Genomic DNA, 24,922 nt, shown 5'->3' with positions numbered 1-24,922 from the left:
TCTAGACGTACATAAGCACACGGCTATAGCGAGCTTCTTGAGTCTTTATCATCTCCCTAATCTTATTGTGTAAGATATATACACCAGCAAAGCAGGGAGAAAAGAAAAACCCTTTCCTGTTTCACTGTCAGCTCGACGCAACACATTTAAAAAAGCTTGTTGTTGGCGCCGTCATTTTCCGCTAAAACCTCCACATTCTCGGACTATCGCACCTGTTGCGGCCACGTCCAATTCCTGATGGATTTTTTTTTTGTCCAAATCAAAATGAGCTCATCAACGACGTGAGAATTGTTATAAGTTCAAAAGTGCATTCCGCGTCGAATCAAAATCCATCGCTTTAAAAAAAAATCGCCATTAGCTGGAGGGCCGGCCACGTTGATTTGTTGAATCGAGGATGAGATTCTCATTGAATAGAAACACAGAAATGTTTTCCACACGGAGATTACGAGAGAGGTCAAATCAATTCCAAGAGAATAACAGGGGAAATCTTTTTAAAAAGTCAATGTCGCGGTCGTACTAGAACTGTGCGCGTTTTTTTTTCTTTCTACTGATTCGACCTCGTCCTCGATTAGACGGGCGGCCAGCGTGGGGTCATCATCGTTATGGGGTAGACTTGAAGCGGGCCAGTTGAAAGAGGAAGCCGCGTCGGCAGCAAGAGGAGAGATTCCAATGTCTTTCATTCCGTTCTAATTGGCTGCCAAGTCTCTTTGAAGTTTAATGAAGACAAAAGAAAATCAGGAGAGTCACACACAGCAGAGAGCGGGGCCGCGCATCGACAATGAGGCTTTGCTATAAGGCCTCTCCCTATTAACAAACTGTTTTTTAAAAAAAGATCGCGCTCTGTCACGCTCTGAATGCAGGAAGCCTTGCGCATCTTTTTCCACTGTAAGATGAAGGAGGAGGAAAATAAAATCAAATGAAGGAAATCAGCTCCGCTCCGGCTCAAGCCGACCGACTGTATACACGTCGCACTAAACGCGTTCGAATGATGACCATGACTGGCCGTTAGAATCAAGTCTTCTTCATTACTGTACACCCGTAAAAGGGTTGAAAGAAGCGCTGCGTGACGACCCAGTTTAACATCTATCGGATTCTTATCCGATCGTCGATACCAGGAAAAGTCACTTGGAATCAGCAGCAGCTCAGCATAATACTATGTACACCTACACGCAGCTATGGTGTATACAGTTATCAAAACAGAATTCAATGAATGTCTGCAAGAATGTCCGTTTGTAAACCTTAAATTCTATTTATTTGCAATCGCATAAACCTTGTGATTCGATTAGTTCGGGTTGACTCGAGCGCGGGCGGAATTCGTCACACCCAACGAATAGCTTACAGATATAGCAATCTAATTTACAAGGCACGTGATTGGCGTATAGAAAAATACGACAGCTTGGAGAATGAAACATCAATATTCTGTGGACGTATTCTCCTGTCGACTGCTGGGCCTTTTTTTAAAATCAATTCAACAAAAGGGAGGAATTTTCTTTGATAAATTCTAGTGACTGGTCGTTTCTTCTTATCTCCGAAAGGCCTATGTCCGATTCAATTGGCGACATGCTGAGAAATATTCGTATAGGAGTTGAATCAATTTAAATCTAGTGGAAGTTAAAAAGAACCTCTAGCGATTCAAACGAAAACTGCACCTAAATATCTCGCGTGCTGCAGGTTCCTTTACGGACGGTTTTGTGTTGGTGTATGTAGTGCACATAGCTTCTCACTATATCAGATCTGGTCAGAGCCTGGGTTTATTCAAAACGAGAGTATTCCCGCATAGCCATCACCATCCGTGTAGAGCTATGCTGCGTATAGGCTATGTGGCCCAGCAAACGGTAATAATTACATTGCGGGATCGCTTCGTTAGATTCTCAAACTGGTGAGGCGGAATGAATCTCGGATCAGATAGCATTCCCCCCCTCCCTCCAAACACGGCAAATTGAAGCAATGAGAAAATGAGGCTATACACGCGTATCACATGTTTTTTTCTGTTTTATAATTGTTCTTTTCGGGAAAATACTGGCCCTTAAACCTTCAAGTGACCATGACGCATTAACGTGTGGCACAGGTTGCCGTACACGCCAATTTGTCGAAAACGGCCATTTCGATATTCATTTCAAAGTTGCTGGAATTCCCGGAAATCAAATCTAAGCGATTTTTAGAGGTGCGTTGTAGTACAAGTATGTAAATGATTTCCAACAGAGGAGGTAACCAAAAAGAGAAATGTATGTATCAAGGCTTATTCAAATTCTCACAAATACCACACAGTGAAGGGTGCCACTTATAGAAGGATGAACTCTATAACAGGGTCCGCTCGCAGAGAGAGAGAGAGAGAGTCATCACGCTGTACTGGATTTAAACATTGTGTATAGAACTATGCATTATTCCTCGTCATGTACAGGATGCAGCCACTTGTTATTCCACTGCCAACTCATGCGCTATATAGCAGTATATGTATACATAGGCTACAACCGGGATTCCTTATTTATATTTTTATTTTTTCTATTTTTGACGGGAATGATACCGCAACGGTCTCAGCCCGGGCATCAACAACAGGTGACACCCGAATTTCATTCATAGTTGAATGTTCTACAATTCTACATACAACCGTATCTTTTTTTCCTTTTTCTCTCTCCTCTCGTTTCTCATTATATTATTATATTTCTTTTATATCAAGCTATACGGTGTTCACAGTTTGGTTAGACTCTGCGGCTTTTGGCGCTGCGCTGCGGACAGCAGCGGCTAGCAGAGAATCTCAGGTGCGGCAACCCGCAACCGTCTCATCGCCAACCCTCTTGTGCGAATCAGCTGGCCCTTTACAGCGTCAAACCGAGCAGAAAACAGGACATCAAGCAACACAACACAACACAGTCCAACTGTTACTAGACGTCTAATTTCTTTTCTTTCGTTAAAAATATAAGTCTTATAGCGGTCGTCTGTCGTCTATAATACGGAACTGACCCAGCTACAACCGAAATTTATAGTTCCATTTCAAATTTGGAATCAATTCAACGTGAAATGTAAGAAAACACACAATATAAAAGAACTCTTGGTACACATTTTTTTATCCCCTACCGGCCATTGAATTATTATAAAGGATTTAGGCTACCCAATTTCCTTGTATCAAAATTCATTCCATCAAATTCCTCATCGTCTTTTGTGCACCGTGTGGTGAAAATGAAAAAAAGGAAAAAAAGATTTTGACATCAAACGGGCGCGTTGGCTGGTGCAAAGACCCCCAAAGAGAGTCGAGAGGACTGGGCGCGAAAGATTTATGCGATTGGCTGGTATATAGGATCGGTTGTTGGGTACATGGGTACATATACACGCTTAGCATTGGTATGCAGAGCCCTCTTCTGCTCGGCCAGCAGCGATCTGAACGCTGGGGCTTGAAAAAAGCCAAAGACTTTATAACGGGGATCCGATTTTTAAAAAAAGAAGAAGAAGAAGAAACCCCAAAGGAAATAGACAGATTGTGCGTAGGTTCTTACAGCAAACTCCCGCTGTGATTTGCTGCGCCATTATTGTTATTTATCGACGGCGTGTCATTCCCCCTGCACTTTTTCCGCCAAGGCAAAACAGATCTATACAAGCACGGGCCACTTTGGCGGAGTTGGCGGGTGTAATGATTGACAACCAGCATCCAAGAAAAAATATTCGAATCCGATCCTTATTTACGTGATGAGTGATTAGCTCGATCTGCGTTAGACCAACCCACAATATCATGTACACTTGTACTGTTACATTCAGTTAGACGGTACCCAGGCGGTGGTGCGGAAAGGCGGAATCAAATAAAGAGCCATACTTGAGAGCGTCATAATAATCACGGCGGTAGTGGTGCCTAGCGAAAAAAAAAATCTGATGCGAAGTTGGTTTCTCTCTAGTTTCTGCTGTCATAAGCATACCGGTCGACCGTAATAATAATATTATTCCTTGTCCATTAACAATTCCTACTATAGTATATATACGGGCAATAACGCTGTGTGTGTGTGAGTGCGTCGTAAAGACCCCAAACGCAACAACAGTGATGTTATTGTCGCATTTCCTGTATTGCTCGGCATGTAATAGATTATTAAATATGTAGAATTCACGCCCAGCAAACACAAATTGCGTCGCATAGCATCGACTTATAACCAGGTGTGCAACCTGTGAAAAACGTACATACAACAATTCGATCCGGGAAATAAAGAAAAGGAAACCAAAAACGATGTGACAAATTGTGTACATTACAAACATGGGTTGAAACTAGCGTCTAGATTAAATGAACAACCAGTTAGGCGAATGGATGTCCATTTGGCTCATTTCTATTTGATACTAGTTGAATTCATATCAGTTGAAAAAAGGCGACAACAAAAAACCAGTCCGTAATGATGAGAATGTCCAGTTCGTTCAACCCGGTGAAGAAAAAATAAAAAAGGGACGACCCGTTTTGTCAGGAAAAGAAGTTCCTTCTCATGATCGGATAAAACAAACAGCAATCAGTGAAAAAAAAAAATATCCAGAAAATCTGCACCACTTGCCAGATTGCATTACTCACGACAAGGCCAACACAACGTCTGTTTTTATTAATAATTTTGGGGCTCTTTTTTCTCTCTCGATCATCTTCTTGTATGTTTACCGGTACTTTTAAGACGGAAGAATTACACAGGTGGAAGAATAAAGTAAAAAAAAATAAATAAAAAGAGAGTTAGTGAAACGGAGAGGAAAATATAATATAATAATAATAAGACAGGGGAAAAAAAATAGAGATGCACATCATTAGATGTGCGAGTGGTAATCACACGAACTCACGATCGCACACACACAAAAATAAAATAAAAAAAGATTCCCGGATAGTAGATATATATACCGTATTCTAATATTTAGGTTTGCTGGGCTGTTATATAGGCGGGCAATTTACACGGGCATTCAGTTATAACATCGGCCGAGTGTGTTTGTCCGGCGAAAAAGAAAAAAAAGATCCGCTATAACCGAACGGAGAACGGCCGGCCCATGGGATGTGTTTTTATTTATTGAAAGATTTGTGTGTGCACTCACACACACAACAAAAAAACGGGGAAAATGCGCACACGTTGAAAGGCCTTTTCGGTTGCTGCAATGAGACGGAACGCACATGCGCTTGTTATTATCGATGATGATGAGCGAAGATGCGCGCGCCCCGTTTCGATATTCAATTTTTCCCCTCCGGCTGGGCTTTTATCCGCAATTTGGGCGTTTGATTTTTTCCTTTATTTACCGGAATTATTATGGAATACCCAAAGAATTTATCCGCCAATATTTTTTGTGTTTCGGAGGGGGTTGCATAATAAAGCCATTGGATGATCAGCAGGTTTGCATAAACATGTGATGAAGAGCGATTGATGATAATCATGCAAATGCCAGTCGAGCGCATAAGAAGAGATTCAAATCGCCGCTTTTGGCCGATGATATTGCCACAAGTCGGCAACAAACTTGGAAGAAAAACGATCGGTTCCGGCTGAATGCTGAATTATGAATCAACAGAACAACAAAAAATATCAACCGAGACTCGATACATAACCAGACGACAGACCCGAAAAATCTATAAGCGGAATGGCCCCGTAAGCGGAAAAAGGAATCATCAGAGAGGAGGAGACCTGTGAACAAAAAAACCACCCGGAAGTCTTTTTATATTCCCTCATGTCGTCGTCTGGCGGACGGACATTCCGGCAGTCAGCAGCAGCAGCAGCAGTCTGTCCCCGGCTGGCCATTCACGGTGCGTTGAACACGCATCAACTTGTATAGCTGCTGCTGCTGCTGCCCAGCACCCACACTGGCCAGACTCAGTTGATGGGAACGTTTCGTTCTTGTTTTCGTTTTTCTTTTCCGCTTTTTTTTCTCACTTTCCACGGGTCCAGCTGATGTCTGGAAAATATTTCCTCCCACCTTTTCTCATTGGAAAGTCCATTAGAATCCGAGCACCGTTGCTCAATATGTTTATGTCTTCCTGGTGTGATGGTGTCGCCAGTGATTGGCCACATTTCAAATAAACGGTTTGATATTATTAGCTGTTGATTACAATTTGTCTTAATTTAATAATTACCCGATGGAAAATGTAGGACACTGTGGCATTTTGAATCTCTTATAATAACAGAATGATTTGAATACAAGCAACTAGCAACCCTAAAACATTTAAGGTAAAATAATCACTTGGGATATTCGACGGGCCATTGGCCAGGCATTTGTCTAGACGCAAAAGGTGTACAGTATGCAATCGATTTCCCTTAAATAAAAAGATTGGCCGGCACAGCGGAGACGCCGGTCCTGCTGCTGGCTGGGCGAAGCATTCAAATATTTAAAAAAAAACGACGTGTGTGCAATGCGGCGACGGTCAAGGTTGGTGTAATAACCAGTGAGGCGAAAGTCCGCTAGAAGAACTCTCTTCTTCTTCTTCTTCTTTCTCCTGCCCGCAGCTATCTCTCACTCATCGTCTTCCTTCTTATCCCCCACCCAAACAACAAACTCATGTACGTACCTCGCTGTTTTTTCCTCCTTCCCATTCCCTACAGCTCCTCCCCTCTGCCGCAGGCCTTGGAGCAACAGCACCTGCAGCTCTTTTTGAGGACGATTTTCAAACGGTTCATACACCTAGCAGCGGCGACCGTCAGTGGCAGTCTTCTTCGGATCGCTTCGACCGGTGCAAGTGTTTTTCAGCAGCTCCTCTCTCTCTCTCTCTCTACTACAACACTCTCGGCTGTCTCCTGCCATTCCTCGTTGGTTCTATCATTCAATTTGGGTTGATTTATATTCCTCCTCTCGATAAAGAAACCGAAGGACTTGGGCTACTCCCCTACTACACCATCGTGTCTCACAAATTCCATTCGGATCCATCCAATCAACCCGACAGTTTCCCATTAGCTAATTGAAAAGGTAAGAAGACAATTTTCATATTCAAAAAACAAAAACGTGCCCATCTTTGAGTTTTTTTTGGGGGGGATGTCTGGGATGTCTGGCGCACTGGCGGCCACGAGATTGACCGGCATTCGTGTTTCATTATTTTGAAATTCATCCCGTTGGCTGAGAAACCGGACTTCAGGGTTATGTAGAATCGAGAAGAAGAACCAGTTGAGAGTTCAGTTAGACGGACAGACGAGAATGTCGATTGATTTCCGCCTTCATGGTCATGACAACCGGAGGGGAATTGGGTCAAGACTTGACTCCTGGTCAGAAATGTTGTTGAACAATCATCCAGAGAAGAAGAAGAAAAAAAGATGAGTCGGGGGCAAAGAAGAAGAAGAAAAAACGATGGGCGGGGATAGGGGGGGTTGAGGTACGCACGTAAGCTCTCGGGGGCTTTTTCTTTTCTTATAGATAGACTACTACCTTTTTCCAGGTAACTGCTCATCAACATTCCGCTGCTTTTCTTTCTTTTTTTTTCTTCTTCTGGTTGTTGAAAGGAGCTCTATGATTATACCGGTGGTGTATTTATGTATGTAATCCCGCGGCAGCGTTCATAGAAGCTATAACAAAAAGAATATCCCCAAAAAGAGCCTCAGCATCAATACGGTATATGTATAGAAAGGAAAAAAAAAAAGAGAAAATAACTTGGGAATAACCCACCCGGTTCGAATGAAGAGAAAAAATAATAATAATAAAAGCCTCGAGGAATTAATTTTTCTAGGTTAGGATTGTTGAGAGAAAAAGAAGAATATACACATACTCTCCATGAAGGGTGGGTTTGAAGAAGAAAAAACATTTTGGGATTTTAAAAGAAATATACTATACTAACACACGGGAAAGCATTCCTCAAGCGTGTCGTCTTTTGAGTCGTCGGGTCTTCCTTCGTTCCAGGATAAGTGCCGTTATCCCCATGCGATAGCAGCAGCCAAAAAATTTAAAAAAAAAGGAAAAGGAAAAAAAAGAAAAATAAAGAATAACCCTCAGTTCTTTTTTTCTTTTTGACTCACACACACACACATGGAGAGCCCTTGGTTTTATAACAAGGTGCGTGTGCGTCTGGGGTTCTTCTTCCACCAGCCCTTTTTGGTTTCCACCTTTTTTCTTTCTCTTTCTGAATGGTTCGCTAAGTTTGGTTCTCGATAGGCCAGATAGAATCGTCTGTATATTTTTTTCCTAGACCTACTATTTCTTTTTGAGGTACGTCGGCGAGCAACGGTATATACGCGGAGAGTTATGGCGTAATAGTAGAAAAGATCTCCCCCTACGCATCTTGGAAAGAAGAAAAAAGCTTCCCCCCCCCCTGCCAGACACACACATACAGTTACAGTTACCTTGGGTGTGTGATTGAGAGGGGATATGTAGAAAAATGGCTGGAGGACACTGGAATATTATGTAGAGACGTGTTACGAATTTTGCTTTCCCTCCCCACCGTCTCATCCCCAGACATGGCCGAGGCCTTCACCGTTTTAGTGTCTGTGTGTTATTGCTCTACGGGTTGAGTGGTTGACTCATGACGTCTACGGTCATTTACCTGTTGGGTGGGGTTACCTATTTGCCACTACAGTCTTTTTTTTTACCTTTTGGTATTCTTCCGCATTTTCGCCGAAATACGTCAGACGCAAATGGCAAGTGTCTCTATTTGGTAGCGAGGGATAACAATTCAAAAAAGAGAGAGAGACAAGGGAATAGCTAAATTAGCTGAGAAAAATTCATCTTTCCTGGTTTGTTGGCAAGCGAAACCAGAAACTGCCAAAGAAGAAACGAGAAAAGCAACGGAATTTGCTCGAAGAAAAAGTTTTGTCTTTTTGTCGGTGACGACAGCCGGTTCCTAAATAACTGTTTGTGTCGCCTTTTGACGCAAAACCCCACGGTGAGGAACGACACACAACCGGTGCCGGTGCAAGGTTTAACAAATTAGAAAAAAGAAATAATAAAATAACAAGTTGGGGGGAAAAAAAAATGAAATATAAGATGTTGTGTGCTTCAACATCACGAAAGATCGTGATGATGATCTTCACCCGCAATTGCCACTAGTGGCCTCAACGAGGAGGCGAAGAGTCCACATCCGCATCATCTCAAGTGACTCCCGCGCGTCCATCGGATTACAACGAACAAAAAAAGTGAGGGTGGATAGGGAGAGATTACAACTCGACTTTCTTATCGTCGCCTTTTCTTTTCTTTTTCTTTTTAATTCCATCATGACACAGACACACGGCGCAGTCTATTATATAATAAGAAGGGAGGAAAATAAAGGAAAATGAACCAACCACGCAACGACAAAAAGTCAAAAGCCCAAAAGCCACAAGATATTTAGGACTGCAAAAGGTCCAAGTTCAAAAGTTGACGTAATCAAAAAAGGTCGCCATCATCGGCAAAAGACATTCTCTCATCGTTCTTAATCCAATTATTATTTAGATACTTAAAAAAAAAACGACCACATCTTCGACTTGCTTCTACAAACTCACCCGAGTCTCTCTCTCTGGCGTACACGTCGTTAAATAAAAAATTGAGCGTTTTCCACCAATCGGTTCGTTGCTCTCAAACCATTGACAACCTGGCGCTTTTTTTGTCTTTTTCACAAGATGCCAATTGCTGGAGCGCCGGATGGTCTTGACAGTGCGGAAATAACACCCTTGACCGCGCCAGCCATTTGTACTTGAGAACAACAAGAAAAAACAACAAATTCCGACAGATTGCGCGTTAGGAGAGAGCTGGTTTTTATGTACGTACGACCGGTAAACCCGTTGGAATTCCGTTTCTTCTTCAAAGGGCTGAGCGTTTTGAACGAGCTGCTGCTGCTGGAACCCGGAAAAAGAAAAGAGCCTTCCACCCAGAGCACAGCCAGCCAGCCTATAGACTGTTGTTGCTGAGATTAAGATTAAATGATGATTTCCAACCGGCTGGCGCATCATCTGGCAAGCCTAGCGTGAGCCGCCCAAAGGGGGTTCCATGAACCGTTGAAGCTTGTGACGTCAGTCGTGCTGTCGTGTCCAGCTCACTATACACTGTGTCCAACCTGTTCGAACCTTTTTTTTTTTGTTTTTGCGCAGCAGAATGTTATTTTTTCGAAACAAGAAAATGACAAAGATTCCTAGACTCGGAAAAAGTTACACCCCGCCATTAGTCGACCGTCTTTTTTCCCATGATTCCCAGCCTGGACTGGACATCGTTCGTGAGCGTGTGCCGAGGAAGAATGAAAGAAAGATGAGCGACTGCGGTCGTGTCATCGAGTCAACCACATCGCTGGCCACAATTTTTCCGGTTTGGTTGTTATTCCCATCAGCTTCTTAGCCATTCTTCCTGGAGCCAAGATTCAAACAATTTGACGTCTGGTCCGTCTGTTCGCTTGTAAGACAATCAAGGAAAGCGACAAATTGCACACGGTTCCGTTAATGAAAATCAAACAGTTGGAGAGAGACGAGCGCCGCTGTGTGGTCCACTGGCATGATGCTGCCGCGCTTTAGTGGACCGAAATGACCCGCATTCTCTCCGACATTTTAAAATTTTTATCGCAGCGTCATGAAAAATCTATTTCGTTATTTTTTTCGCCCGAATGGTGCATGGACAAAAATTGGCTCGGCTGGGAAAAAAATTTTTAAAAGTGGCCATCATCAAGCGCATTGGCCGCTGGGCCGGTTTCCCGCGAATGCTCCTTTAAAAATATATAACTGCGATGTAACAGGTGCGTTGGCCGGACGAGAAAACAACAAGCAACTGGTGGTCATACCAGAGCGAGAAAGGAACGAAGGGGGGGAACTGGTGAAACCGTTAAGTTTCTTCCACGATCGGCCATGGGTGTTGGATGAACCCCAAAGTCTGGCTATAGGTTTTGGGTTTGGTTGGGTGGGATGTGACGCGCTTATCTCTCTAGCTAGCTCCTTTCTGGTTTCTCCCCAATATGGATGATATATGTCGGGACGTGATACATCGCCTTGCGGCATTTCTCTATGTAGTGTAGAGAGATAACTGGGAGGGTTGGCTTTTTTCTTGCCATCTTTTGAAGAAGAACGGAATATATACTGTCATCATCAAAATCCAGAGCCAGTCGAAGCGTGACTATTGGCCTCGACCAATTTTTGATGAACTGCTGTGACGACGGCTGTGTGTATATATCCCATCATTTCTAGACCGTACTCTCGGCTGTACCTCGGCTGTTGGCGTCTCGTTAGGTAAATAAAACGAACGAAAATTTACAAAAAAAACTGCACGACATCAGACACTTTTTTTCTTCCTCTCCACCTTGAAAAAGTCGCTCGTAAAAAAAATTGTTTCGTTCATTTTTTTGTTGTTTTCGTCAGAAAATACCGTTGCTTGTCTATAAAATAAAAACTCTCGCTCCTAGAGCCTTTCGAGTCTACACACCACTCTCGCCGCACAACTCCCATAGTCACCTGGAGGCAATTGCGCCGACTGCTTTTTATTTCTTTCAACTATTATTAGGCTGATTCTCTCCAAAAGAAAAGCAAAATTCGATCGTTTACAATAATCAAACATTTCGAAATCGTCCAATGACTATGGCATTGCTATCTCTAGCTATAGTGTTTATATATACACACACGCAATAACCCTGTACACACCATTATTAGTTTCCGTTTTCTTTTTGGGTAGAGGAGAAAGAATTTTATTTTCGAACGAGTGGTGGGGGGAATGTTGTACAACATCCGTTCGTTACCACCGATTTTGGTCAACGCTTCCGGGCATCCGCTTTTTATTTTGGTGACGATCACTTCCTTTTTCGAAGGAAAGCCAATAGAAAACACAACAAACATTACAATATTGACTAATCATCAAAGTAGGAAGTCGATGAATTGGCGACGTTAGACAAAACCAACCGTATTTTTTAACTCTACAGAAATGAAAAAGAAAGGCCTCCAGAATTTCGTGTGAATTCCCTTGGGCCAATTTCAAACGAAAAATTCGTTGTGTGATTGAGTCAATCCCATAGAATTGACAGTTGCTGATGGCCGCTGTCTTCCGTTAGGTTATCTGACCGCCTTGTTGCGGCTCGTCAGTCAATCAGGGCATCGTGAATCAGCCGATGACAATGATTATTCGAGCGCTAACAACCCCTCCAGGGGCCACAGCGTCGTCGCAATGCCCGAACGGAAGAAAGAAACAAAAATGGCGACGAGCAACGACGTCGTAACACACGCCAGTTAAGACGGAACCAAGTTGCAATCACCTGAGCGTTATAATCCAGAATTGAAAGTGCGTTGATCTATAAGATGAAAACGACAGCAGATGGTCCAGGTGGTGAAGGCTACCCCCCCGACAGCCTTTTCTTTCGTTGTTCGTGTTTTCGTCGTGTCCATCTGGCCAGCAGGAAGTTCTTTGAGAATGGAACACAAATTATATGTACACCCCTGCCGGCTTGTTACAGTTAGACTAATGATTTCTTTGCCACTTTTCTCTCTCTCGGTTCCAGCAGGTTTGCACATTTTCCAGACGAGCAAATCCGAGCGTTGAACAGCACCGCGGCCAGATTGCAAGAGGGACGTCGAACGGAGCCAACAATCTTTTCCACATCTACCACCACCATGAAAAGCCGGGGGTCGACAACCGTTCTGGCCAAAGTGGCGCTACTCTTCGCCATCCTCCAGGTATCGTAACCAACCAAACATTTCTTTGCCTCTTTAGACAATAAACAGCACTCAAATGGCTGCATTTTCGATTTCAACCAAACGGCTGTGTGTGTGATGAACGGGCGAATAAGCTCAGACAGCACCCAGCTGCACATACGAATGAGTGGATTATCTCTGTTTGGTGGGCCGCCGCTTCATTCCATTGACCATAACGGAAGAAAATTCTTAGAGACAATTCAATCGAGGAAAAGAACAAAAGAAACGAGTATGTAATAAAAAAGCGAAACGAAATATTTACGACGGAAGTAGATTCTCCCGGCCTTTTTTTTTTCTCTTCGCGATTCCGGTCACGAAAAGGCCATTAGAACGGGATCGAAATGGCTGCGCTGTTGGTGAAAAACAAAAACATTTCTTTTCAGTCTTTTCAGAAAAAGACAAAAGTAGCCAACCTCTTGTTCAAAAAATGTTTCATCAGTTGCACTTTGCTGGAAGTGTTTCGAGTGAAAATATTTAAGAAATTTGATGGTTTATACCCACAGACAAAGTTGTGAGGTACAAAAGAAAACAAGCCTTATCTACAGTAGTTCAACAAATGAGTTGCTTAGTGAACCCTAACTGAGTCAACAAAAATACCAAGAGAAAACCCAGTTCCAGTCAACGGCCTAGCTCAGGACTAATCGTATTCCGTACTCCGCAACAATTGATAATAAACGCCACCAAATTGTCAAAAAAGGGAGAATATAGATGAATTTGTCCTACCTTTAAGCCTGGGAAATCCACAGCCAGGCATCCATCGCAAAGGGTTTCATCCATCCGCTGAAAAGTTGAATCCACCAGGCAGGATAGGTAAAAGGGGACTCAGTCTCGTGAATACACCCACATTCACATGGGTGTACAGGACAGAGGGGATTCAAAGAAAGGGAAGTGTCACCTATCAGATGGGAATATGGGATGCTGTTCATCTAAATAAAAGTAAAAAAATTGGTTACGAAAAATGTTTACAGTAACATCAAGTTAGGACAAGTTGAAAATGAGGGAAAATGAGGCAGTGGGTAAACCCTAATTGTTAATCAACAGGAGAATTTAAGGTTTACATGTTGTTTCTATGCAAGTCATGCATCACATGAAGTATCAATAAAATAGCAGATCATCTTGCAGGAATAAAAGTAACAGACATTATTACCCAAGTGATGATGCTGAGGTTGTTGCTGATGACGGGTCAATAACTGCACATGCAGAACTTGAATATCTTGTAGTTATCATGGCTGGGTCAGGTCTCAAATCTGTACGTAAAGGAAAAGGTTACATGGTGGAAACAAACTGCCATGCCGCTGCATGACAGAGGGCATACATGACAAATGCTAGTCAGGACTCAGGAGCTAAAATTTCCCAACTTTGGAACAGGTTTAACTCTTCTATTTAAAGCTCTCATGATCATTCCATTTCTATTCTTGGTTTTTTTACCTGAGAAACAGCATGGAGTGTGGATTGAACGATTCTACACTACAGAGACACGACCAGAGTTGATACGACGACCCCATTTTTGTAAATTTATATTTGCTGTGCTATTTTTCGTGTTAGCCACGTGTATACGTCTCCAAAAAAGTGATTATTTTCTTGATAATCTTATGCGTGGTCTCTCCTTATCGAAACTGTGAAACTGACAACTGAGAAACAAAAATAGAAGACGACACTAATATTCTAATTAGCCATAGCCATTCTTAGGTATCGATCGAAACATAATTAAAAATCGACCCGCCTAAATTCAAACCTCTCAAACGATAAAAGCGTGAATTCTCACCCACGCTCGAATAAAAAACTATTATATCAGAACTATGTTTTAAAAAATAACATCTGCCCTCGAGAAGAATTAATCATTCGCTTGCGAAATCATCAGAAAATAGAATGGCTTGCAGGTTGGGAAAATGTGAAATATGCCAAGCCTTTTGCGTCAGCGTAAAAAAATTGCTCTCCCATTTGTATATTTCACATGGTGAAGTAGTCGATACATAAAGAAACATTATTTCTCGATGCCTGGCGGGTTCCGTGACAAGCAAAGACTCGTCTCCTCTTGGCAATTCTCTTCAAATGTTTCGCCGGCGCTCATACATGTATTTTTAACGGTACCGAAAAAAGTTACAAGCGAAAAAGTTTTCTGGTAGGTAGTAGATAGCATGCCGTTTTGGCTGTCAAGCATATGTGTATCCGCCAGCTGGCTGGCTCCCTCTCGATGGTATATCGAATGTATACGTATACAAGCCCTGGGAGATATAGCCTATAATATGAAAAAAAAAAAAAAGATTTTCATTTTATTTTTTTTTGGGTTGAAATTCACTGGGCTCGGCGTCTATTGCCCCCTGTTGGAAAGCGAAAGAGAGAGAGGGAACCTTGACGATTTTTTGGTTGGTGAAGTTATATACATGACGAAGAGTGGAATTGTGCGTGGGGGGGTTTTCTGATGGGAAACGGCCCTTGACAATGCGGAGAAGAAGGCGGATAAGGCAAGGTGGCGAAAGAGGAAGAAGGAACGAAAGAGGAAGTTGCATGTGCCTGGTGGAAAAGTGCAGTTAGGTTTTTGCGGTCGCCTGATTGTGTGTCTCTGTGTGTGTGTGTATATTTATACACCTTGTTCTTATTGAACCATCCATCTAATATTATTCTTCCTTTTTTTCGGAAATGCACACAACGAATGTCCACCTCTTTCTAGACGTTTTGAAAAAAAGATTTAGTCGCTACAGAACCAGCAGATATCCTTGAGAAAGTCTCTAACTGTTTCAGTCACCGGTATATTTCAATTCACATGAATGCAATCGCGCGCGGTCTACCGATTTCTCGTTTGTTTATTTGCCTTGGCGTCAGCGCAAGCTGCAACCAGAAAAATGGAAAATCAGTCATTCTTTTTTTTTTTAAAATAAAAGCCAAGTCATTGCCGGCCAAGATGGCGTGACAAAATTTAAAGACTAGTGGCCGAAATTTAAATGAAACTATCAAGAATAACAGAGCTGCTGTAGCTATATGTTTCAAATAATTTAAAATATGCGTGCTTTAATAGTCGTATTGTGTGGAGGACCAAAAGGTCACGGCGTTTGATGTATAGGAAGCGCCCTATCGCGTGCACTGTCCGCCTTTAAAAAACAAAAAAAAAAAAAAAAAATCAAATTCTTTTCTTCGGATTTTTCGAAATCATTTGGCCCCGGATCGTATAACGCCCCCGCCGGTACACCCGGAGAAAATAAAAACGGTTTCTTCTTCATATCACTCTGTGCACTGGCTGTTGCCGAGTACCAATCTCCATCTGTCATCCTCGGCCAACTGTCAAAATTCTAAAAAGAAATAAAATGTCGGCGAAATTAAACTGAAATGACAAGCGACGAATAATGCCAATCGACTTTTGATTCCATTACTTTTGATTTCTTTAAAATGGTACCGGTAAATGATGATTTTTTCGTTCCGTATAGCCCGTGTATAATTACTGGGAAGCAGCCGACAGAAAATAAGAGACAAATTCAAACTCGGTAGAGCGTCTATCAGGTAGACAGAACAAACCCCGAAGGTTTATGTGCAGATAATTAAGACCCCGACATATCACGACGGGAGAGAGAGAGAGAGAGAGAGTTAATCTATAACGACTTGCGCGCATAGTTGACGCTGTCGTGAAAATAAATAATAATAATAAAAAGATGAAAGTCGAGCGCGCGCTCGCGCCAGTACCTCGCCACAATTCTAAAAAGTAAAAACCATTTTCATCTTTTGCTTTTTTTTCCATTCTTCCAACACAAGACACCCCGCGACGGTTGATCCATATATAAATAATTAAATATCCTTTCCTCTATACAGCACAGTCGTTTTTTTTTTTTAAATATTTTACGACGGACCAAACAAGTTTTAATGGCATCATTAATGATTTTTTTTTTAAAAGATTCGGTTGGATATTAAAATCTTTTCTAATCAACATCTTCATTATCTGTTTTGGGCTGGGGAAATTAGGTAGGAAATGGGCAGAACGCCCTGGGTCAGGAGCCGTGGCAACAGGAGCGGCCCGTCAACTTGCCGCAAATTCAAAATCTCGAAGTCATGTGCGCCAAGGATCACATGGAAGTGCAGCTGTCGTTCGACAAGCCCTTCACCGGTCTGGTATTCTCCAAGGGCCAATTCGGCCAGGACAATTGCGTCTACGTCCACCCGAAATCGAGCCGGACCAATTTCCGCTTCTCCATCATCTACAACGGGTGCGGGACCAAGCCGGACGCCAAGGGCAAATTCTACGAGAACACGGTCGTCGTCCAGTACGACGAGGAGCTCATCGAAGTCTGGGACGAGGCCAAACGGCTCCGCTGCGAGTGGTACAACGACTACGAGAAGACGGCCACCAAGCCGCCCATGGTCATCGCCGACCTCGAAGTCGTCGAGCTCAATTTCAGAGGTTAATTTCATTATTATCAAATTGAAATCATTTGAAATTTAAAACTCAACCGTCATTTCTCTCACCAGGTGATAACGTCGACTGCTGGATGGAAATTCAAAACGGCAAAGGGCCGTGGGCCAGTCCAATCAGTGGCATCGTTCCACTCGGCTCCACTCTGACGATGGTCGTCGCCATCAACGATCTAGCGGGTAAGAAGAGAAAATTCTTTCGATTGATTCTCAGTTTCCAGTTGAACGGGCGGCGGATTAATCGAGCGGATATCCACCGTTTGACTTGGCCGGCTTCTTGTTGTTGTTGCAACTGCGGTCGCTGATTTTATTATTCCTTTTGGTTCCAGGTGAATTCGACATGCGCGTCAAGTCGTGCGAAGCTTCTGACGGAGTCAACCGGCCCATCCAGCTGTCGGACGAGCATGGCTGCGTCCTCCGGCCCAAGATGGTCTCGAAATTCTTGAAGCTGCGCAGCAACGACGGCCGCTCAACCGTCATGAGCTACGCCTTCTTCCACGCCTTCAAGTTCCCCGACTCGCTCCAGGTCTACATCCGCTGCAAGGTGGAAATCTGCCGGCACGGATGCCCGGAACACTGCGACAAGACCATCAGCCGGGCGGCCGAGCAGCAGCTGGCCTACACCGAGACCAAGGCCTCCTACAATCCGGCCGCCACCGCACCTGTTCCGTCATTCGTTCCCATTCCGGCCCAGCAGAAATCTTCATCCGCCTACGAGCTGCCGCCTCAGCCGTTGCCCGGCCGCAACTTGCCGGTGGCTCCGCCTGTAGTCCAGCAACAGCAGCAGTATCCGGCCCAGAGGAGGAATCCACTTCCGCCAGCCCGCGAAGTCGAACCGGAGCCTCAGACCAGCAGCAAACGTCCGTTCTTCGGTCTGCTGGGCCGCAACAAGCCCAGCTCTCCCGAACGCTCTTCCCGCCCTGGACTCTTCCAGAAGAAAAAGGACAATTTCAGTCCGGTGGCCTCCGCCCAGGTGGCACCTCCTCCGCCTCAAGCCCAGGCTCAAGTGGTGGACGTCCCGATCCCCATTCCGGGCAGCCAGACCCAGGACCAGGGACTCAGCGTCGCTCTACCATCGCCAATCGACCGGCCCCTGGAAAGAGGAGAGAAAAAATCCGAAGATAACAAATATTCGGAACGAGGACCCGGCAAATTCCCGCACGGACCCCGCAGTCTCAATTTCGACAAATTCGAGTAAAAATTCAAAAAATTAATTTTTCCCGCCAAAATTTTCAAAAATTCAAAAATTCAAAAATTCTAATTTTTCAAATTTTCAAATTTCAGCATCGCCCACATTCACGATTTGAGCCAATACGAAGTGCGACAGAAGAAGTCCGAGGGCGTCAAGAGCCGATCGAAGCGTTCGTACGCCATTCACGAGCGTCACGTGCGCAGCGCCGACGTCGGCGTCAAAGTGGGCTACGAAGTCATTTCGGCCGTCGACTTGGCCTTCTCTTTGAACAGCAACTCGACCAACGGCGACGGCGACGTGCCCAGCGTCACCATCTTCCAGGGCAAGATCCGCGAGGAGGTCGTCTACGGCATCTGCCTGCCGGCTCCGGGCTTCTCGGCCCTGTTCGTTCTGCTGGCCATGTGCGTCGTCATCTCCGTCCTGGTGGCCAGTTTCCTCTGCTACCACCGGCAGCTGCAAAAAGCCGATCACGACGGCCCGTCTCATCCGCACATGAACGTCAGCATGGGCAGCGTCGTCACGCCGTCCGTCCCCTTCCGCGACTGGAGCACCGTCCACTTTATCCGGAATCCCAGCAAGTCCGTCGTGGAGACCCAGTCTTAAAAGAAAATAAAACAAAACAAATGAAGCTGATTAAATATTTAAAGTTCAACTAACAACCACTAAGACTCAAACACAACGAATAGGACGAGACGGGCTATAAAACTTCCTTTCCCCGACACACCGCTGGGAAAACAAAACAAAACAAAAATTAATTTTTAATCCACTTAATTATCACATTATTTTAAAATTTCATTAGACGAGCCCCACCCCCACATTGAGTCGTATTCATTTGGAATCTTGGCGTTGTCCAGTTCTCTCTATCTCCTTTCTGTCTTTTTTGGCTCTTTTTGAAATCATCTGCTGGACCGGTTAAATGAGGTTTTTATTGATTGAATTCAGTTTTATTTCAAACACAAAACTCTTTTGATGAGGAGATGTCTAGAATGGGCGATTCTCGATCGGCGAGTTATTGACTAAGATGAAGTCGTCGCTATCGGCTGGATTTCTCCCATCATCTTTTGATTTCATTTATTTTACAAACAAAATTTTGTATGGGTTTTTTCTTCCTTCCTTTCTAATATTGGGTGTTTTAATTAAGTTTCCCCGAAACGCAAAAGGGTTTGTCTCGTTTATTTTTGTTTTTAAATTTATTCCTCCTCCTCCTACACCTTATACACACCTATACACCGCCGGACACTATTTTTAATTTCCTTCCCCCATCAAGTCTCTATCTCGTTGCGTATTCGATATATGCTCAAAAATGCCTTCAATTACATCTCCTCCTATCATCTCATTTTGATCTTCTTCTTCTTCTTCTTTTGAATTTTTTTATTATTTTTTTTCGGTCGGTCGGATAACCGAGCGCTTTTCCATTTAATTTTTCAAAAATATCTATTTATTTATTTATCTCTCTCTCTCGCTTTGGGTTTTGTTCCGCCACCGGGCAGAATTCTGAAATGATTTCCGAATTGTTTTCCCGTTAAGTATGGCTTTCTTTTTATCTTTTACATCCTTCTGGGGCGGTTTGATATATACTATTATTTATTCACACACTCTACATTACACACACACACACAAGACATTTACATACTTACACACTACACACTACACTACACACCTACTACACAGACAGACGACGGGCAAGGGAGGAGACCAACTGAATTTGTACACAACCTTAACATATATATTTAAAAAAATGAGAGTTAACCACCCCATTTCCTCACCGCCCATTTATGAAATTTTCTTTTGAAAGGCTCTCATCTCTCTCTCTCTCTCTCTACATCTTACATTCTTCTATACCTTTTTCTATCTCATTATTTGGATTTGTATCAAGAGATTTGACGATGCGGAAGAGATCATTCCATAATACATAATTGTACAAGTCGTGCGGGGTACAACCGCCGGACCCAAAAAAAAACCAAACATCCCCAATCTTCGTTTCATTCCACTTCATTATTTCTAATTTAAAAAATAAATAAAATAAAATAAAATAAAACAGCTAAAAGATAACGAGAGATGATAATAGAACCGAAAATTCTCCTGCGAGACGGCCACAAAACCACAGCGGCAAGCAGCGATGGCGCACCAACCGATTGACATTGAATTCAATGCCACCACGGAATCGGTCGAAGGGAAAAAAAAAACATTCCAGACCGTCTTGGTATGTCACATATTTATAAATACCTTTGGCTATATTTATATACAAGGCCCCCCCCCCCAACCACCACCCCCCGCTTTACGGCGAATATTCTTGACTACGTGATTGATAGGGAAAAGGGTCGTGTATGTCTATGCCTCGATTTTTATTGGCACCATCTTGGCGAGACGAACTAACAACTCGCCCATATCTCAAACCCCAACTTTTTGGTATTATTATTATTTTAAGCTGTGTGTCGTTGCTATGGGCAACGCAATTTTTAGAAAGGGAAAAAAAACAAGACGCAATCGACACGATTCAATTATCCCACCCGGTAGAGGGAATCCGGACATTTTCATTTTAGCTTGGATTGGGATTTTGGTGCAATGGCAACTGCAATGGCAACTGCAAGAGCAAGAGATTGGGCGTGAGGTGTCGTTTATTTTTGGGACGACACGTCAAAGGCTCTGCTGCAAGATGATATCGCTGGCGGGCGCCAGAGATTCAATGTCATTTCCTCCCATGACGGATGTTGTGTACGGTAGATATACCACCCTTCTTTCACCCGCTTATACTTGGATAGATAGAAGGTGGTGGATCTATACTGGGAGGAGGAGACGTCGTGGGAAGTCCCGCGTCGCATGCGAAAACTCCCTTCCACTCAAAGAAAAACCGACGCCAATGTTGCGTACCGAACGGCTGTTTGAAAAAAAATAAAAACCGTCAAAAAATATGACCCGGATTTTTTAAAAAATGTTTTAAATTTTTAAAACTTGCAGCTGAGTTCGAAAATGGTTTGAAACGACTCTTCGTTCGAGTAAGTTCGTGACTTTTGACGGTGCCAATGAGAAACAAAGGGAGGATCCCGGCGCTTAGTTTAATTTGAGTTTTTTTTGTGAAATCCAATTTCCTTTAATTACATCGAATGTAATCATTCCACTTTTCCAAGACGACGCGTTCCGCCCTCTTTGCGTGTTACCAATTACAAAAACGCCCCGTTACATTGAAAATAACACCATCATCTTAGATATTAAATGAACGATCATTATGACGACGACTTTATTGCGCAACTGCTCGACCATCGAGTGTCGCACTAAAAATGAGTTACTGTAATCATGACTAAGGCTACGTGGTTGATTTTTCATTTTTAAATATTCTCCAATCTGTCGTCATGGCGTGACGAAATATGAACGCGGGAAAAATAAAGGGCCAAAATAGTTGATTGCGTTTCGGCTTCGATCGAGGCGTCACACAGCCGATCAAAACACGTTTGAAAATCTCAATCATTGAATGAAAAACAAATCAGCGGGCGCACGTGAAAGCCATTTCGGCCCAGCCAAGTCACGACGATAATATACTAAGTTCCACCTTTTTGATTTATTTTTTCCGGGAGAAATTTCAAAAGTTTCGGCGCGCTATCTTGTTTTTTATTTTGACGTGTAACGTTAACTTTTTCAAGATTTTACAGTCAATTTTTTTTTAAATGAAAACCAAAAAGGGACGGGATCGGTTTTCTACTTTTTCAGACACATGTCCGTGATGGGAGTCTCGCCGTCCGTTTTGACAAGTCCCGAAAAAAAGTAAAAAATAAAATAAAATAAAAACTGGCGGATGTCTGGAAGCTGGTGGAACATGAATTATGACAGAGCCCTGACACCTGCCACATCTTATTTAGAATTTAAACATTTTGACTTTTCCCCGCCAGGATAGTCAACATTTTCTCCCGCCGTAATAATATTTAAAAACCAATAACCCGGTGAAAAACGGAGAGGAGAATTTTTTGAACGCACCGTACACTCCGGCCCCTGTAATTAAAATAAATTTAGAATTCTAGTTTATTCATAGGCCCCTTTATTTTTATAGGTTTGGGGATAGTCTAGGCGACAAGAGTTTTCTTTTCTTTTTTTCGGTTTGGGGCCGGTTAATCTATTTAAAGTTGTTTTGTTGCTGTCACCGGCTCAGCCCCAGTGTCATCTACTGTTACCCGTGTGTGTGTGTGTGTGTGTGGTGTATACACGTCCGTCTAAAAACAGATGGAGAAAGACGAGACGGGCAAAACACTGGAAACTCTTGTTTTTTCTTTCTTTCTTTCTTTCTATGGCCGTGATTTTGTGTGTTATCCGTCACGAAAAACGGCGGCCGTCCGCGACGTTTACAATTGAAACGATCACGGCGACAAGCGACACACACACAACTGTAAAACGAGAAAATAACAAGGATGTGCTGGTGCTGGGCGAAACACAAAATTCCCCGTTTCGCCAACCAGAAGAAAAATAAAATAAAATAAAATAAAAATAAAATAGTCCGGACGTTTTGATATCCTTGGCGACAACGAGGTGACGATGTTGGCGCCATTCTCCGCCGGCTGCTGCTGCTGCTGCTGGCCGGGCAAAAAAATTGGTAAAAACACAGTTGCCCGTGACTATACACGACCCCCCCCCCCCTCCCCATCTCCACCCGTACAAGTCAAAAGACAAAAAGGGGGGTCCTTTTAAAAACCCCCGGCATAACCAGGGAGGTTTAATTGGCCCGAGAGACACAACAAGAAAATTGAAGAATGCGCTGCTGTTGCTTGTGCTGCTGGACGGGAGCCGGGCAGCAGCAGTGCCGAGGCCGCCCAGCTCAGAAACGAACGACGCTAAGAAAACACAAGAAGAAGAAGAAGAAGAAGGAAAAGAAATCAAAGAGAGAGAGAATAAACGAAAAGAATCAGAAAAGAGAGTAAGAGCGTGAGTCCTTTAGACGAACGACCTCCCTTCTACTTCTTCTTCGTCGGTTGGCTCTCCCGGGATCTATTTATAAAAATAAGTCGTTTCGGCTAAGAAGGAACAGAGAGAGAAGGAAGGAAGGAGAAGGAGACAGAGAAGCTGGGCAGGAGCTCTATGGGTATAAGCACGTATGCACTGCACAGAACAGCCAAAAGAGAGAGAGGGAGGTCCCGCAACAAACGGGCAGAAGGCAGACGGCTCGTGTCGGACACCATCGTCAGTTGTGTCGGCCAGCATCGGTCCGTTTCTTCTACCTCCTTTGCACACAGCGCAGCCAGTCACTGACCGGACACACTGCAAGGCTACACAACAAACCAGTTTCCAGTTTGAATTTCCGCAGTCGAAATGTCCGTCTCCACAGTTACATTAGTGCGAAATGATGTGAGCCTGTGATTCGCCGTGTTTTGATCTCGTCCGTTTGTACTAAACGAACTTTGGCTGGCCCTGCGCTGGCCAAAAGAAAAAGAAGAAATCATCTTTTTGGATGTGTTGAACCCAATTTTTCCCTTTTTAAAAGATAATTGTTACCAGATTGCTGGGCGGTGGACACCCAAAAAACAAATTGCGTCCGTCGAGTTGTTGGCCGTTGTTGTTGTTGAGGCGGATGATATTGGGTGAGCGCTTGAAGCGGTGAAAGGATCGACTTGGAGATGGCGCTGGTGCTCCTTCCGTGCGACTTGCCCACCTGGCCAACGCTCCAGCGTCACCTGAACGCCATGAAACGGGAAGTGCGGACGGCCGTCCAGCTCAAAGACGCCCTGCTCAAGATCTACAATTTATGCAAGTAAAAAAAAAAGTGTCCTCTATTCATCACTTGGAAATTATTATTTTAATTTTTAAAATTTTTATTTTGACGTTTGCTGTCGTCATTTTCGCACCGTCACCTTCACATCCGCGTTCAAATAGAACCGGGCGTAGGGGGATAGGGAAATTTCACCTTGTCATTTTTGTTGTCCAGTCGACTCAATTGCTAATGTTCATCCCAGCACAAAAAGTCCTTATTACCCAGCCATAACTGTCAAGTGGACACACACACATGTAGAGAGGTGTCCCGGATACGTCATTTCCAACACGGTCAATTACACGGACTAGCCATTTTGCGCACACGCTGAATAAAAATCCCAGAGTCTCATAAATCACCCCAGTGGCGGCCGTCTGGATGTGTTTGGATGCGACCGGTTCAATGAACTGGTCACGATTGAGCTATTTGATTTGGTCAGCATTTGATTTTGATCGAATTTGAAATGGCGCGATGCAATTGGAATTGGATAATTTGCATTTGGGACGGAGCAAAACGCATTTTCGCCCAGTGTCGATCACGCTCGACAAAATAAAATGGCGAGAAATAAAAAGACGAAATCAACTAAAAAAAAATAAAAAATAAAAACAAAACAAAACAAATCAACTGAACTGTGGCGACTGATGGCCGTCGTAAATATCCGCGACTCTTTTGTTGATGTTCTCTTATCTCTTGTTTTTTAAAAGAGTTCCCCCTGCCGGGCGCGGCATAGCGCGATCAAATCACCTTTTTATCTCTCTCTCTTTCTTATTCTTCTTTTGGGTTGGTTGTTGTTGTTGTTGTTGTTGCGGGACTGTTTCATTTCCCGAACGAGAGATAAGAATCTCTATCGATTGGAAATGGATGAAACCAGTAAGGTTTTTCTTTTTCTTAGAGCTCGTTCGGGGCTGTGGCGATCCTGGCACGCGATAAAACTTTTTTCGACGACGACGACGACCTATACGCGTGTGTGTATAAAGAGAAGAAGAAAAAAATTCTCCTTTTCAAATGTTTATAGATGCGCCATCATAAATATGAAATCTCCTTCATTCTCTCTCTCTCTGTTATGGG

The 24,922-nt window shown here is 43.4% G+C and overlaps 2 protein-coding genes and 2 long non-coding RNA genes across 8 annotated transcripts in view; 2 read left to right on the top strand and 2 right to left on the bottom strand.

Moving 5' to 3' along the window:
- The first annotated feature begins 6,605 nt into the window (after positions 1 to 6,605).
- LOC124343622 lies at positions 6,606 to 19,209 on the top strand. Of its 2 annotated transcripts, none has more exons than XM_046797017.1 (6): positions 6,606 to 6,888; positions 12,347 to 12,518; positions 16,488 to 16,923; positions 16,992 to 17,114; positions 17,264 to 18,128; positions 18,219 to 19,209. In XM_046797017.1, exons 2-6 carry the CDS (start codon positions 12,456 to 12,458, stop codon positions 18,727 to 18,729), a joined length of 1,998 nt encoding a protein of 665 aa, XP_046652973.1. In that variant the 5' UTR covers positions 6,606 to 6,888; positions 12,347 to 12,455; the 3' UTR covers positions 18,730 to 19,209. The 2 variants fall into 2 exon arrangements, with proteins under 2 accessions (XP_046652973.1, XP_046652972.1); XM_046797016.1 differs by having other exon boundaries at positions 12,344 to 12,518.
- LOC124343904 lies at positions 12,529 to 16,481 on the bottom strand. The gene is made up of 4 exons (XR_006919428.1): positions 15,283 to 16,481; positions 13,965 to 15,203; positions 13,684 to 13,783; positions 12,529 to 13,462 (listed from the first exon to the last, which is right to left on the bottom strand). It is a non-coding gene; the product is annotated as an uncharacterized LOC124343904 (long non-coding RNA).
- A 539-nt stretch (positions 19,210 to 19,748) lies between the features above and the next one.
- Positions 19,749 to 24,922, bottom strand: part of LOC124343916 — a 9,947-nt gene continuing 4,773 nt past the window's right edge. The window contains exons 2-3 of the long non-coding RNA XR_006919440.1: positions 23,602 to 23,842; positions 19,749 to 23,517 (exon numbers count right to left, since the gene is read on the bottom strand). This is a non-coding gene — a long non-coding RNA (uncharacterized LOC124343916). The remainder of the gene's footprint in view (positions 23,518 to 23,601; positions 23,843 to 24,922) is intronic.
- LOC124343574 overlaps positions 23,724 to 24,922 on the top strand; it is a 25,070-nt gene continuing 23,871 nt past the window's right edge. For 3 of the 4 annotated variants that reach the window (XM_046796938.1, XM_046796942.1, XM_046796935.1), the window contains exon 1: positions 23,724 to 23,857. In XM_046796938.1, coding sequence (XP_046652894.1) covers positions 23,724 to 23,857 — 134 coding nt within the window. The remainder of the gene's footprint in view (positions 23,858 to 24,922) is intronic. The other variant, XM_046796937.1, reaches the window with a different exon arrangement.

The sequence above is a fragment of the Daphnia pulicaria genome, chromosome 6 (assembly GCF_021234035.1).
Source record: "Daphnia pulicaria isolate SC F1-1A chromosome 6, SC_F0-13Bv2, whole genome shotgun sequence".
Taxonomy (NCBI): domain Eukaryota; kingdom Metazoa; phylum Arthropoda; class Branchiopoda; order Diplostraca; family Daphniidae; genus Daphnia; species Daphnia pulicaria.
Note: the sequence above shows the minus strand (reverse complement) of the source record. Positions and strands in the feature narration are given on the sequence as shown.

Excerpts from the sequence above, each read along its gene's own strand:
- LOC124343622 (XM_046797017.1), top strand. The coding sequence starts at position 12,456 with ATGAAAAGCCGGGGGTCGACAACCGTTCTGGCCAAAGTGGCGCTACTC. Across the intron at positions 16,924-16,991 it reads CGTCGAGCTCAATTTCAGAG|GTGATAACGTCGACTGCTGG; the intron begins GTTAATTTCATT and ends TTCTCTCACCAG. Across the intron at positions 17,115-17,263 it reads CGCCATCAACGATCTAGCGG|GTGAATTCGACATGCGCGTC; the intron begins GTAAGAAGAGAA and ends TTTTGGTTCCAG.